The 15,010-nt window shown below is 38.4% G+C and overlaps 1 protein-coding gene across 5 annotated transcripts in view; it reads right to left on the reverse strand.

The window, feature by feature from the left end:
* The window catches only part of MAP3K20 (mitogen-activated protein kinase kinase kinase 20), a 125,672-nt gene that overhangs the window by 59,694 nt on the left and 50,968 nt on the right, over positions 1 to 15,010 (reverse strand). For all 5 annotated transcript variants that reach the window (XM_006035072.2, XM_006035073.3, XM_025191230.1 and 2 more), the window contains exons 6-9: positions 13,772 to 13,800; positions 13,530 to 13,667; positions 7,513 to 7,599; positions 3,992 to 4,066 (exon numbers count right to left, since the gene is read on the reverse strand). In XM_006035072.2, the coding sequence (XP_006035134.1) occupies positions 3,992 to 4,066; positions 7,513 to 7,599; positions 13,530 to 13,667; positions 13,772 to 13,800 (329 nt within the window). The remainder of the gene's footprint in view (positions 1 to 3,991; positions 4,067 to 7,512; positions 7,600 to 13,529; positions 13,668 to 13,771; positions 13,801 to 15,010) is intronic.

Consider the following 15,010-nt stretch of genomic DNA (forward strand, 5'->3'; position numbering starts at 1 on the left):
AATTTTTTTACTATAATATTATTTGTGATCATTTGTTATCATTTTGTCAGAAAACAGATGAAGATGAGCCATGGGAACAGATGATACCAAAACAAAAGAAGATTCTGTTGTAACACAGGTATCTGTAGTGATGAGAAGAGAGGTGGTTAGCTGTACTAGGGCACTGTTACACATTAATTCTGGACGGCTCCTGGAGCTCTTAACCCCTAGACTGTCTCCATGTTAACATCATTAAGTGGCTTAAAGCACTCATTATGAGGCACAAAGTTATGGCACTCCAGGGTAGGATTATCTCTGAGCCGCACAACCCAGCTCCTGTTCCATTAATGTGTGGCCACTCCCCACAGATGTGCCACTCAAGGTAAAGTTTTCCAATATCCCAGGATGCAGCAGCCCCTCCCACATCCTCCTGTTATGTGGGCTCTCATACCCCCAGCTGCTTAGTGGAGAGGCCCAGGGACTGGAGCCACAGGTTTTCTATTTCCCCCAGCCTCCAGCCCCCTAGTCCAACAACAGAAACCTAGGGAACTTCCCCCCCTCGAGACTGAGCCTGTCTAGACAGGCAGCCACTGCTGGGCCCTGTGTCCCACAGCTTCCCCTGCCAAGCCCTGGGAAGCAGAGGAAAGTGTGGCCAGCCCCAGGGCGCCACCAAACCTGGCTGGGCTCTGGCAAGGTCTGAGCTCCAGCCCTGCAACTCCAGCAGCACCCTGCTCCATGCATCTGATCCCCACACAGCCCAGCAAGCACTGGCAGTGGCTGCTGCAGGGTAGGGGGCAGCCTGCTGCCAGGGAAGGCACTGCTTCAGGGTGGGGCAGCTGGATGTGGATCTAAGCTGTGGGGGTTTGCTACTGCCTGTATGGACATGGAAGTTGGCTGCACGTGGACTCTACTCCCAGATGCAGAGTGAAGCCAACCTGGGAGGGAGCTGACTACTGGAGCCCCCAGTCCTATGTCCACTGCCTCTGCCACCACCAGCTTCCTGGGGCTGCTACTTGGGCCTCCCTCTGCCTGGGTCCTGGGGCTGTCTACTCATTCCATGTGCTGTTGGGCTGCCCCCACTGGGCCTGGGGGCACCAAGGAGGAATGGGGGGATGGATGTGGGGCAGAGCTGGGGGGTGAAGATGGAGGGGGAAGAAACAGAAAAGCAGCTAAGTCCCCCTAGGCTGAAGTTGCCCAGGCACTGGGAACAGCCTATGGGATGTGTGTGGCTAGGAGATGCACACAGATGTGTATGACAGCAAGCCTAGAGTACGTGTGCCGGAAGCTGGGCAGGCAGAGGCCTCCCCTCACAGCTCCCACCGAGCCCCTCAGGCTTGCTCTCGAGGGACCCCACTGCTTCCCTCCCCTTCCTCCAGTCTAGAATGCTGCTGCTGCGGCAGGCAAGGAACAGGTGAAGTCTAGAGAATCACAGAGAAGTAGGGCTGGAAGAGACCTCCCTGCTCACCAGGCGCTAGCAGCAAGTCACAGCTGCACAGGTTTGGGACAGTCCGAGAAGGTTTCTAAACTGCCCCAAACTCCAAGCTAGCTAGCCGATTAACATTTGAGCTGCTCAAAGTACAACATGTAATAAGGCCTTTTGTCTCAAGTCAGGCAGAAGGTAGTCCATTCATAGCATCTGACAAAGTAAAGTGGTACCTCCGTGAACCAGTTAATCTCTAAGAGTGCCTATATACGAGCAGTGAGGCTGCTCCAACGTGCTGTAATTACAGCATGCCAGAGCAGGCTCGATTAATCAAATGAGCTTAAGTTAAAGTGACCCTGCCACCATTTTTAAGCACGGGGACACTGACACATGAGATTCTCTGGGTACCTTAATGAAATTGGCTCTTGGAGCTGCTCTAATTAAAGTGCCCCACACCTACTCCTGGAGCATATGTATAAACACCCTAGCGCAGGAGCTCTACTGTCTCCCTGGTGATGAAAAAGATTCATACAGAGAAAGCTTTTTAAAGTAATCATCTAGTATCCTGGCCAAAAAAAAAAAAAGTGTGCGCCTGGTAGAAAAACAGACAGTTGAAAATGGTTGTTTAAGATAAGTAGCTGTCTATTAGAAGTGTTTTTTAATATTCATGAAAACCTAGCATTTAAACACATTCAAAGCTCTTAATAAAGTTAATTTAACTTGCACAGAGCTTACTACATAAATTGTGTGCACTCTATACATGCTTCATTCATAGGGATTTGAATGTAATGATATAGAACAATTTTTTCAAACAGAAATTTTGTAATATGGAAAGCAAAACCTAAGATGATAGACTATCATGGGCAAAGGGAAAGTGGCACACTGCAGTATACTACAGCAGAAACTGCACTATATACATTCTCAGAAGCAATACTTTTAACAATGAACAAACTGGTCTGAAATATCTCAGGAAAATCCATTATCCAAGAGCCAGAGATTCATGCAAACCTCCACGTATGAACCTCTCCTTGTTTCCAGATGAGGTACTTATATTCTCCATTTTTGCATCTATGGATTTGAAGGGAGTGTTTTGGGAGAATGATCATTATGCTCCAGCCCACTAGCAATTTGAAGAAACGGGTAATTCAGACTAAAGTTGCAGTAGCTTTTCTTCAGAGCCATTTATGAACTAAGGAACTCTCTTCATTTGAAGCGGTAGGAGAACTGAGACCCTGCATGCGGTGAAGAGGCTTTGAGTTTCCATCTGGAAAACATGCTGCTACTGAATGTGCTGGTGGATTTATAAGTCGTAGTAAAGGAACTCCTTCGTATTTCCTGCTCATAATTCCTCCCAAGTGACAAGATGATCTGGCTTTATCCCTGGACGAAACCTAGTTCCACAAATAATGGCTGAAGCCCTTTTGACTTCAGTAGGACAAAAATTCAGCCCCTATGCAGCTGGGTGCAGGAATATTATTTCCTGCCTTTAACCACTAACACAGGGAAAGGAAATGCTTATATTTGATAACACATCTGAAATTATTCCAATTTTTTTTGTCCAATTACATCCAGAGGTCCCTTCCAAACAATTTCTTGTACAATAAGATGGGGAATGCAGTTAACTTGAGATGGACATTTCCCATCACTGGCATGAGCCTTCCTTGAGTAAATACTCCCTTTAAGTACTCTTTTAATTTTCTTTAGGGCAGTTGAACAGGTTTAGATGTTTAGTAGCTTAATGTGGTATTTCTTGTTTAACATTTTTCAATTTCATTTTCACATTTTAGTAATATATTTTAAATAAGGCTAGTCATTAATGCTTTCAAATATAAACACCGGGCAACTTTTCCTGTTAATTTAAGACTTAATTCTACCATATTCACTCACATTGTGAAATAGTGGATGTTACAAACACTCTCAGCATAATTACAAATGTCAAAACTCCATTTTCAGCCATTACAATTTATGGTCACTGCTTTCAGGTATCTGTGAACAAATAACTTTAGGGGAAAAAAACTTCTGTTGCTAAGAACTGCTTTTCTTAAATCAAAGACAAATGTACAAATTCTTATTATCCGGTCCTATTGATATGAATTCCATTTAGCACATAGATATTTAGACACAACAAGAAGCAATGGTCTCAAGTTGAAGCCAGGGAAGTTTAGGTTACATATTAGGAAAAACTCTCTCATGAGAAGGGTAGTGAAGAACTTGTTTTTAACCCAGAAAGGTTGTGGAATCTTCATCCTTGGAGATTTTTAACCAGGCTAGACAAAGCCTTGGCTGGTATTATATATTTGGCGATGGTCCTGCTTTGAGCAGGGGGTGGGACTAGATGACCTCCTGAGGTCCCGTCCAACCCTAATTTTCTATGATTGTATGATCCTAATTGAAAAAACAGGTCTGATAAGAGTCAAAGCAAACATGTTCTAGATCATGGTAATGAAAAGTCTAATTTTGATAGGGAAACTGTGAAATAGTTTATAATAGCAATAATGGTCCAGGTCCAAAATAAGACTAACATATAGTAAAATTATTAAAAGTAAAAAGAAAAGCAATGCAATAAACAAACACAATAAAGTTAACTACCTTTGAATCAGCATCCCAACACTGACGCATCAGTTCTGCAAAACTTCTGGGACAACTGCTTGGAATGGTTAATCTCTGCAATGAAAATAGAAGTAATGAAAGCAATGTGTTTGGGGTTTTTTTGATGATTTAATAATGTGCTTTCTATAAAATGTGTCTTTTAAAGTTTTCTAACCAGTCTTTTGACAGAGTAAATGTGCACATGAAAAACTATAACTAAGGTTCAACGTACAAAAGCCCAAGAATAACAGTGCTGAGGTACAGTTAGATAGGTACCCCTGTCAGGTACAGATCCCAAATGTAAGGGAAGGACAGGAAATATTCCAGCAGAGTAGTTAAAAACCTACAAAACAACACAAAAAAACCCCACTAACAGCAAAATAGGTAAAACAAGGCACGGCTAAATTAAACATCTGTTCCCAATTAAGTATTCTATTAGAATATCATGCCTCTCAAAATGGATTGAATGGGGTAAAAGACTTAATAACCTTCTCTCACATGAGTAATTCAACTGGGTAGTACGAAAACTATTGCTAATACTGCAAATCAATGGGATATGAAGATAAGAGTATGTCAACTAGGGGAGGTTAATGATGTTAAAAAAGTTTGTGTGGTAGGAGAAATTAAGATTTGCCCATAAGTTTCACAAGGTTGTGATCAGATTGATTAATCATGATATTAATTTTTCAAAAAAGAGCTCAAGGATGAAAGAAAACTTTGTTACGGCAAATATTTTCAGATAAGCTATGAGAAAAAGCTGCAAGTAACAACTAGGATCACTGTAACAGAGAACCTGTTTAAAAGCAGTTTCATTTGCATTGCAATGGGTTGAAAAGATTCAAGAGATCTTAAGGCCATCATGAAGGAAACTTTTAATTTGCAAACTCTTTGTGTGGTGTGAAAAGGCCCAAAATGCCATGATCTGAGTATCATCTATACATAGCCTATGCACAAAATAAATGCTATTATTTAATGAAGTATCCCCACAACATTACACTTATAGCAAGACAACTATTACAGGGAGCCTAGATCTGTTTGGCCACAGATGTGTGATACTCAATTAAATTAACATGTAAATACAAAGCTGCTCTTCACTTGGTAACTGGGGAGAACACAAAAATAAGCAGGGCCAAGCTAGGAAAATGGTTCCTTCGTAGGTGTCATAAACAGAGCAGAGCCAGACAACTAGGATCTGAACCAAGAGATAACAGTTCTGCTCAAACAAACTTGCCAACTGAGGTACTTGACATGCACTAAGCTTGGCACTTTGCAAATAAAGCAGAGCAAGCTGTATTAGATTGTACCTTTATATTACTGTAATGTGACCTGCAAAGCCTTATGAGCCACAGTATGCCAAAAAAAGTGTAACAAACTCTACTACACATGTATTTAAGCAAAATAAAACCTGGAAATTTGAGATACACAATAATAGTGCTACAGGCATGTGATTATTAAAATAACAGATTACATCCATGTGAAAAATGTTCTGTGAAAGAAACAGAGAAAGTTCTGCAATGCATAAACAAACTGCACTGACACTTGATACCTGGTTGAATCGTTTGCCTAAAAATACGTCTGATAGTGCTGCTGTGGCATTTGTCTGCAACTCTTGCTGTTCCAGGGGATGGAAAATGAGTTAGTACTTGTCTTACTTGTGCAGAATGCTATTTGTCAGGTAACACATAGGTAGCAGGTTCCAAGAATGACATACTATAATAAAGATGACATTTATCAGGAGCAATTTATCATTAGCTAATGCCAGCCATAATCTGAACTCTCATATTTAGGGTTTCCTAGAGTAAAAAAAAAAGTTCCAAGTATGAAGAAAATGGAAAATATTTTAGCAAGGTGAATTCCATCCTATGAAAATGTGCACAGGTCCCAAACAAGGCCCACATACACTAATTAAGGATCATTTAACCTCTAAAGCACCCTATCTAAGAAGGGTGATTCTTTACTCATGAAGGAAAATAACAGCAACAGGCTGATGGTACTAGTTATATATGCAATTCAAGCTCTACTCATCCACTTATTTTTTCCTTTTGAAGTAAGGCAACTGCCATCATCATATTTTGTTTATACTGTATTGCATATAGTGTCTTGCTTTGGAAGTAATAACAGATTTATAAGTGCCTTCCTTCAATATCTTTCAAGCATATGCTGAATTTATTCACCTTACTCATTTCAAATGGTCTAAGTTTTGTAGGATAAAGTCTTCATAAAACTCTGGATTTGGCATACGCAAGAATGGTATATACTGTGTATGGAAGACTCTCTGGTCTCATTTTCACCCAAATAACTTGGCATTAGATGTATGAAACTTTCCCTAAAATGGGAGGAGTCCCATTATGTCTGCTGTTCTGAAATAGTACATTGTGGAAGGCTGATGTCATAAGGTTTCTATTTACTCATGAAGAATTTTTATCTAATTTGGACATCCCACATCAGGAAATGGAACCAGTACAATTCTAAAAAAAACCCCACACACAAACAAAAAAAAAGAAAGAAAAAGAAAAAGGGGACATACAAAACAGAAAGGATTTCTCCCACAAATATCTTCACCTTCTGCTATGAAATATCTAACTCTAAAGCATTTTGGGAAGCAGTTTGTATAGAAGAATATACAACTGCGTTGTATAGTCGTGAGTTACCACTGTAATGTTACCCAAACTTCTATTGTGACTAGCTACTGAAAGTTTCATCTTAACTGAGGATTTCCATGCTTGTCTGTGTGTGGCCCAATCTTAACTTTAAATGTTTTTAAATGTAGTTGCTGTCTTTGATATCAAGGAACTGTGTGTTCAGATATACACTCACATATCCAACTAACTGAAAGCCTCAATTTGTGGCAAGAAGAAAAGCGAGGCTGGGGACACTGTACAAATGGTGTTTACACCACTGAAGTTCTTTTGAAATGGAAAGACTCTGCATGAGGAAGCTTGCAGCTATGCCACAGCCTTGCCGATACCAGTGAGGAGCTCATCTTCAATGTAGTGTTGAACGTAGGTGGCAAAACTGTAATTTCTCTCTTTTTTTAACTATTTTTTCTTCTTTTATTTTTGAAATTTTCATCTAAGCGACAGTTTCTTGTACTATAGTGACTCCTGCTGGGAGAGTTAAGTTGAAGTAGCTGAAGGTCTCTTACAGATATATCAACTCCCGGCCAGTAAAAAGATGTCCTAAACGCAGGAGATGGAGTTAAACTGTTCCCCTACCTTGGACGCAATGGCTTCTTTCATCACTAAGAACAAACCCCTAGGTTTTACAATTGAGACTGAGAAACTAGTACAGTACTTGTACAATTTTTGATCTACAGCATCACGACGTGAAGCTGCAACAATTAGATGTAAAGGGTCCATTCATGAGGAATAACATCACTTTGACCCTTTGTGTTAGCTCCTACTGCTAATCTTTCCATACGCGTGAACTTACTTTCAATTTGAAGAAGATGAAAAAGTCTTTTGCAAAACCCCAATACTGTTTTCTGATCTATGTACCTGAATGTAGAAACGTAGTCTTACCTCGTTTTTTTCCACTACAAGCCAAGCTACTTGTAATCCTTCCAAGCCTTTAAAGGGGACCTCCCTTGTTAGCATCTCCCAGAGAACCTGGAACAGAAAAAAAGAAAAGAATTTTTATTTCTGTACTTTGTATTTTAAATACATTATTAAATCTTGATACAGCACTATCTGTATCCAATTATCAGACAACCAGATCTCACTTACAGGAACTTGGATGAATGTTTGTGTGTCAGATCCTCTCACTAAATTAATCTGAATATTTCTGTCTTTTCTTCTAAAGAAAAAAATAGATTAAAAAATGGGTTGTGTGGGCTCTAGTAACTACAATTTTGTGAAATCCATAGGAAACACTTTCTTCTTTCTTTATATCCTGAAATGTTCATGTTTGGTCGCTCAAACTTGTGAGATAGCGGACCCCTTATCTCCAATCCCAACTAGACAAACCTTTTTATTAGTTATTCAGCAATTTAAAATATTTCTATATGACCACAAGTCTGCTTCCTAATAATCAGTATATGATCCAAAACCTTTCTAGATCATACAACCTTAAAAATCCACTCCAAAATATACTTTGAAAATAATACAACTATTATTGTCTCTTAAGTATGATTTTTTTAAACTAAGTATTATTGCAGATAACAAGAAATTCATGTTTTCTCTTCAATCTCCCTACAACCATATATACAGGAAGACCTCTTCCAACTGCTTGTGCTTATAACATTTTTACAAGTACTTATCCAACTTATTAAATCAAATCGTACCTAAGAATATCAGCTACTTCATAAAAAATGAGTCCAGAATCACCAGAAGGGCTCAAGACTTGATGCAGCCAAGTAATTTTCTGCCACAAAAACAACACTGGAGTCAAACTAAGTTAAAAGTTACTCCATGTCTCTGTTCATACATGTATCTACTATTACACTTATTCCCCATAGAAGTTTCTGTTGATGCAGATATAAAAACATCTTCATTGCAGAATACAACAAAACAAAAGAAGATATTTATTTACCACCTGGTCAAATATTCCAAATCCCTTGTATGTGTCTCTATGACCCTGCTGCTTGGGCTGAGACTTGGGCTTACCTAGGCCACATCATTTTGAATGGATTCTGGCTAAATATGATGGTAATCAGAAGAAAAATGTAAGAATATTGGAAGATGCTACTGAAGCAAAGGGGTTAAAAACCCCACTGAAGAACAGTGATTAGTAAAGCAACAAAACTGCGCTAATTTTTTTCCAGGGAATGCAGGTATGTAATTCTTCAGTATAACTTGATTTGTTCCCTTTAGATGATGAAGAAAAAAGCACTTCAATTTGTAATTCCAATTACCACACATCTGCTGGTAAAGCTAAGGAAAGGAACAGAATTTAACTAAAAAAGAATTAACTAATTTAGCATTCCCATAAAGTTCAGACACACAATAAGCAGTCACTATAAAACAAAAGCCTTGGACCACCAAAAAATTCAGCTGAGCCCCCTCATCTCTATAACTGGTAGGTCTACAATGCCTGACACACTACAAAACCTAACAGATAATCACAATGAATCACTTCATTCAAGTTCATACGTCATATGAATAAATGTTTGGAAAATAAAATATTATTTTAAATTCTCCAAATGAATAATATTCATTACTGAACTATCTAGGTGCTGTAATACCCCAGAAGCCTGCAGCTGAGAAACAGGACAATTTTGCTTTTCTCACTCAAACAGCACTAATTGTAATGATTCTGTGTTTTCTTGCTCTCAATTTGAGCTTGTCAGCCACAAACAAATCCATCAGGCATCTGACTAGACCTCTTATGTGTCCAGGGGATCAACAGTTGCCTACTGCTGTGTTTCCATTAATGCACATAAGTTATTGCAGTATATTTTACACTAAAAACTAACATTGGCACCCAAAAGAAGTTATTTCTATTGCCTCTGGGGCTCATTGCTTTTCTATGCTAACTGCACAAGCTCAAATATTCCAGACTACATTTAATGCAAGAGGAGAGTAAAGTCTGACAAGAATAGGAAGAACTTGCCTTGCTGTCCTTACTTACACTGAAAGGCAAAAGATGTGGAACTTAGGTCCCATAAACTCTGTAATGATTCAAAAGGCCTTAGAACTGCCCTTTCAATTATGCTAATTCCATATTTGGAACAACAAGCTAGATAAAGACTTACCCATCAGTGGTGACATTTCATTATTCTTATTTTTATTTTTATAGGAGTTGGTTATACTGGACTATCACTGCAGTAGAACCAAAGCTGCAGCAGAAAGATTACTGTTTTGTTAGTTTGCTACAAGACAGTAGGTTGAAATCTTCAATCTTCTCAGTAGTCTATTTTTATTTCTCTGGACATCAAGTAGCAGAGACACTTTTATCACCTGGTACCTCACCATCAAATATGTTCTGCACAGTCTGTTCATTTTCAGAAACACTTCTCCATCTCATTGTACAAAGAAAAATGATCAATCAGTTCTTAAATTGGGTTTGCAAACTTTTCCATATCTTGAATCCTATTTTAATTGGGAATTTTTCTCACGGTCCACTTCCCCTCCTATTTGTCATAAGAATCACCTCCTTTCCTGTTCTTGTGACAACAAACAGCCGAGAGTTGACACAGAAATACCCTAGTCTAAATACAGTCATGAAGAAGACAAAAAGATTAAAGAGTTTTTCAAACTGTGGTCCCTTGTAGAGCTCAGTCTCCTTCTGTGTACAGACAGAGAAACTGAAGGAGGACATGAACAAAGAGCCAGATTGCAGTTGTCCTGTTTTGAAAAAAAGAACATGTTGCTGCTAACTGCATAATGGCCGCTGCATTTAATTCCAGTATCTTCACTACCAATATTCAATAAACTGCTTTTATAAGTTTTGAAATACCTCAGTTATGAAAAGTGCTGCGTAACTTCCCTAAAATCATGTACAACATGCAACACATAGAATTCTGCTAAGTTAAACACCTTTTGTTCTATACTGCATGTCTACAATGTCAAAATAGCTTCCATAAACATTTTCAACTAGGCAAATAAGAAATCATTTTCTGTATAACACACAATGGGCACAACTACACAAGACACTATGCCACTGTAGCGATGTGCTACGGTGTGCTAACAACATTATATATGGACAGTCTACCTAATTTAGATATGACCCGTAGCGATGTGCTAGGGTGCCATAGCATGTGTTGGGAAAAACTGGGTCGCCACTGCTATGTCACCATAGCAATGCGCTCCCTCGTTATAGCACGTTGCTACGGCAACATAGCAGCCAAAAATAACCGTGTGTGGCCAGCATGGCACAGTATAGGCTGCTACTGCACCGTCTTTTAGTACTTTCAAAATGAACTACTAAAATACGGCGCAGTAATGAAGGCACTGTACAGCCATGTGTAGATGCGCCCAATGACATTAAAAAGAAGCTTGATCTACATGACTAAATTTCTAGGTTGAAAGTTTCAGATATATACAACATTTGTTTAAACTATGTATTTGGAAAGGGTTTAGAAACCAAGTCACTAGCTGGCTAGTTAACAGAAATCTCAAGATCTGCATTTGAATCAGAAATAAATATCCTGGAATATCTAACTTTGTTAGACTCCCTTACAGAATGATCTTCTAAAAATCTCAGAAGGAGAACATACATGGAAGCCATGTAGCCAGTCATGAGGATGATGATAAATTACCAGGAACACTGAACAACAATAAATATGGACAGCCTACCTAATTTAGATATGACCCATTTGTAAAGAGGAAAGTTCAACTATACTGATGAAATACTTGGGCCAGTATGGTGATAGAGATACTTTGTCATTTGATAGAAGCTACTCTTTTACATAGTAAACAGAACATTTACAACCACGTAATAGTTTACAGAAAGAAAACGAATTCAGGGGGAAAAAAACAGGAAGAAAAGAAAACGTAGGGGAGACCAGAGACACTGCAAACAAAATGCTCTTTCTTAACCTCTCCTTAGTTTACATTTGAAAAGGATTCTGTTCTTTGTTATCAACAATTCAACTGAAGAAAAGCAGATTTGTCTGTCTAACATAAAGGGCACTGGCAAGTGTTAAACTTTCAAAGTGGACTGTTTAAAATTTCATTTTATAGATAAAACATTGTAAGACCAAGAGATCTTACTCTTTCTAAGGTTTTTATTCTTATCATTTTAGCTTACTTACTGCTAGCCTAAAGTTTATTTTTGGACAATTCCAACTTTCAAAGATAGAATAGGATGATTTTTTTTCTAGCATAATGCTATTGTCAATAATAGCAATCAGCAGTGAATTTGTTCCACTGTAGTTTTGCCAGACTAATTTGCCACTGTTACACCTGAGGATCTCCACTGAAATCACAGGAGCAACAGAAGTGAGAAACTGGAACAACACAGGTGACTCAGCTCCTCAATGTTTAATAACATATATACAAATATGTGACACCTAACAAAACTGCATACAAATGATTAAACAACCATATGGGTTACATACTATTACACAGGCTGAAGTAGCACTGATAATACGTGAGGTATTGGTTAATATAACTATATACATGAGCCAAAAATCATTTTGTGAGCAAATAATGGCATTAAAATGTTTCACTAATACTGAACTGGATCACATGTGGCTATACTGCAAGTTGTTTGAGTTTTACTTCCAATCACAGAATTAACAAATGTCTTTACAATTTATATGCAAAGAAAATAAAATTTGACTTGACAAGTAAATTGTTCTTACGATTTGTATAGTACTCGACATAATAATATATTACACAATTCCTTAAATTCTTTCACTACTATAACTTTATTTGCAGATTATTCACATGAGAACCAAGATATAGCAAGTTTTGAACTATAAGTCCATTTTTGGAATTTCTTTTCTGCCTTTTTCTTATTTGGAATTGAAAAGCCTCCTTCAATGGCTAATACTTGATTGTTTCCAGTAACAGTTTATATTAACATTTACAATGGCAGGCTAGCTTATATTCTTGTGTGTGACCTGGTTCGTTTCAGAGATACAAGAGTTTTGGATCTGCAAAAGCAGCTTGAACCTTTTGCCTGTAAGACACTTTACATGATCTCTCACACAATTTTTTCACTAAAAAAAATTAACAAAAGGCCAATATAATCTTCCATTATGTCACCAATTTAACTGTGTATAGCTATGAGCCTTGGTCTAAAGTAGTACTTAGAAAAATCTGGCAAGGCAATGGTGGGTATTTGCTCAGAAGGATTTGTTTATTCCATCCCTTCCTTCAAACACATGCCCGTGTATGCACTAGGACCTACTCCTCCCTGTATGTGTTGTTTATTCTGTTCATGCTACCCTCAATCTCCTGCATTTAGTTTACACTGAAGACCCACAGAGGACTGACTGCAGGGACCCAGACTAGAAATAGGATTAAAAAAAATATTCCTCAGTTACTATAGCCCCAAACTGACCTTTATGATACAATATTTATTTGAATAAACCAATTCCTTTGTGCATTCCAAAAAGTCCCATTACGTTTCTTTCCAAACTTTTTATACTGTTGTCTTTTTCTTCTTTGGGATCCTTTCTTACTATTATCAGACACTATAAGAGCTGTCTGATGTGCAGAAGTAGAATCAGACTCTTTTTTTGGCGCACAACTTTATGGAAAAATTCTAATCAATCTTCCCTGCAATAAATTTACTAAAATAACTTCTTACTCCTGGGTGGACTGAATATTATCCATGTTATCAAAAATACAAATAGAGATTCCAAATATAAACTGCTCCTGCCATTATCTCAACATAGGTGGAATATTTCAAATACAGTGTGAATTTTAGATTGTGCTGCATCGTTAATGAGATCAAACGCTTATCTTCCTAAGTACGCAAGACATTGCTCGGAAAAATGTTTTCCAACTTATTGTTTAAAAATATGTGGGCCTTTTTTGAAATGTGACATTTTTCTACTGTCCTTGTTTAGGGACATAGGTTTGTTATATTTTACAGTCCATTAACTCTGTTATATCAGTGTCTGATTATTGAAATACAAGAAACTCACCACACCATATGAATATGTATCACATGTTTCAGATACTGGAAGGCTCTGGATAACTTCTGGGGCCATCCAAGGGAAGGTGCCCACTAAGGACATGTGCGTTGTATGGGAGTGAAACCTTGAGGCACCAAAATCACAGATCTGGCAAAGACAAACAATTAAATACCAACTTCTCATTTATTTGATAATCAAAGAGACTGGGCAGAGCAGTTGCAAAACTGTATAAATAATGAAAGTACTCCTACCTTTAAAACTCCATCAGCAGCTATAACAACTGGAAATCAAGAGACAAAATACACAATGAAATCATGTCAGAAATAAGAATGCTACCTCTAGTTTATCAATATTTTGGTGACAAAACATTTTATAAAGGAAAATGATCCTGCTCTAAGTCTTGAATATGCAAGCAGCCACATACTGGTTTTTGGAAGGGGTTTGGAGAATGTTTGAATGTTTGAAATGAATAAATTCAAGGATCAAATTTAAAAATAAAATTACAAAAGAGGTCTATTAGTCATTAGAAATTTGAAGTTTTGCTTATTTGTAATAATACAAACAACACAGCACATGCATATTTTTTTCATTATAATTAGTGGTGCTAATTCATCCCTCCCTTAAGCGCACCCTAAATGACTTTGCATACATGTAACTATAACAACAATTGAACCACTGTAGGTATCCATGTATAAATATTAATCTCAAATAGTAGGAAAATAGTAAATGTTTGGGCTATTTTTAAATTTCACAGTGATTCTATTTAGCATTCACTGTTCATTTAGATGAACTTTGAAATCACTCTCCTTAGCTTTTACAGGAAATTGTCACATACAGTGGAACCTACTTTTAGGCAATACTTTTAAAATTAAACTCTGCTTGCAGAAAAGTCCAGAATATTTCAATGGACTTTCAAGTTGTTTTACAATGAAGCTTCACCCTGCTCATAGTGAAATTTCTAATCTAAGTGATCTGAAATAATTTTTAAAAATATTGGACTTGTTCAATATTTTCAGTAGGAAACATGTAATGTCAGCCTGAAAGAGTTTTCCCTGCAACAATTTTTACTTTAGAAATATCAGGAATGGAAACTCGTCTTTACAAGTTTTGTTTTGGATCCTTGTAGCAATATCGTTGTGATCTCTTATACCTTGAGCAACCTTGAACCAGTGGTTCCCAAACTGCGGTATGCGTCTCACACACACACACACACACACACACACACACACACACCCCCCCCCAGCCTGCTGCAGGGGACAGAAATGCAGCCCGGCCATGTGTGCAGCAGTGCCCAACAGGTAAGTGGGGGGGGAAGGGGAATGGGGCAGCAGATTGAGACTCCCACAATGAGGGAAGGGAGCAGGGCAGGGGTAAATGGGGCAGGGGGGGATGGTGGGAGTGCCGGGCAGCTTGTCCAGGGGCACAGGGGAGGGGGGCTTCTGCCCCTGTGTGTACCCCAGGGTAGGCACGGGGGGGGGGGGGGGGGGCCC

The sequence above is a fragment of the Alligator sinensis genome, unplaced genomic scaffold (assembly GCF_000455745.1).
Source record: "Alligator sinensis unplaced genomic scaffold, ASM45574v1 scaffold1469_1, whole genome shotgun sequence".
Taxonomy (NCBI): Eukaryota; Metazoa; Chordata; order Crocodylia; family Alligatoridae; genus Alligator; species Alligator sinensis.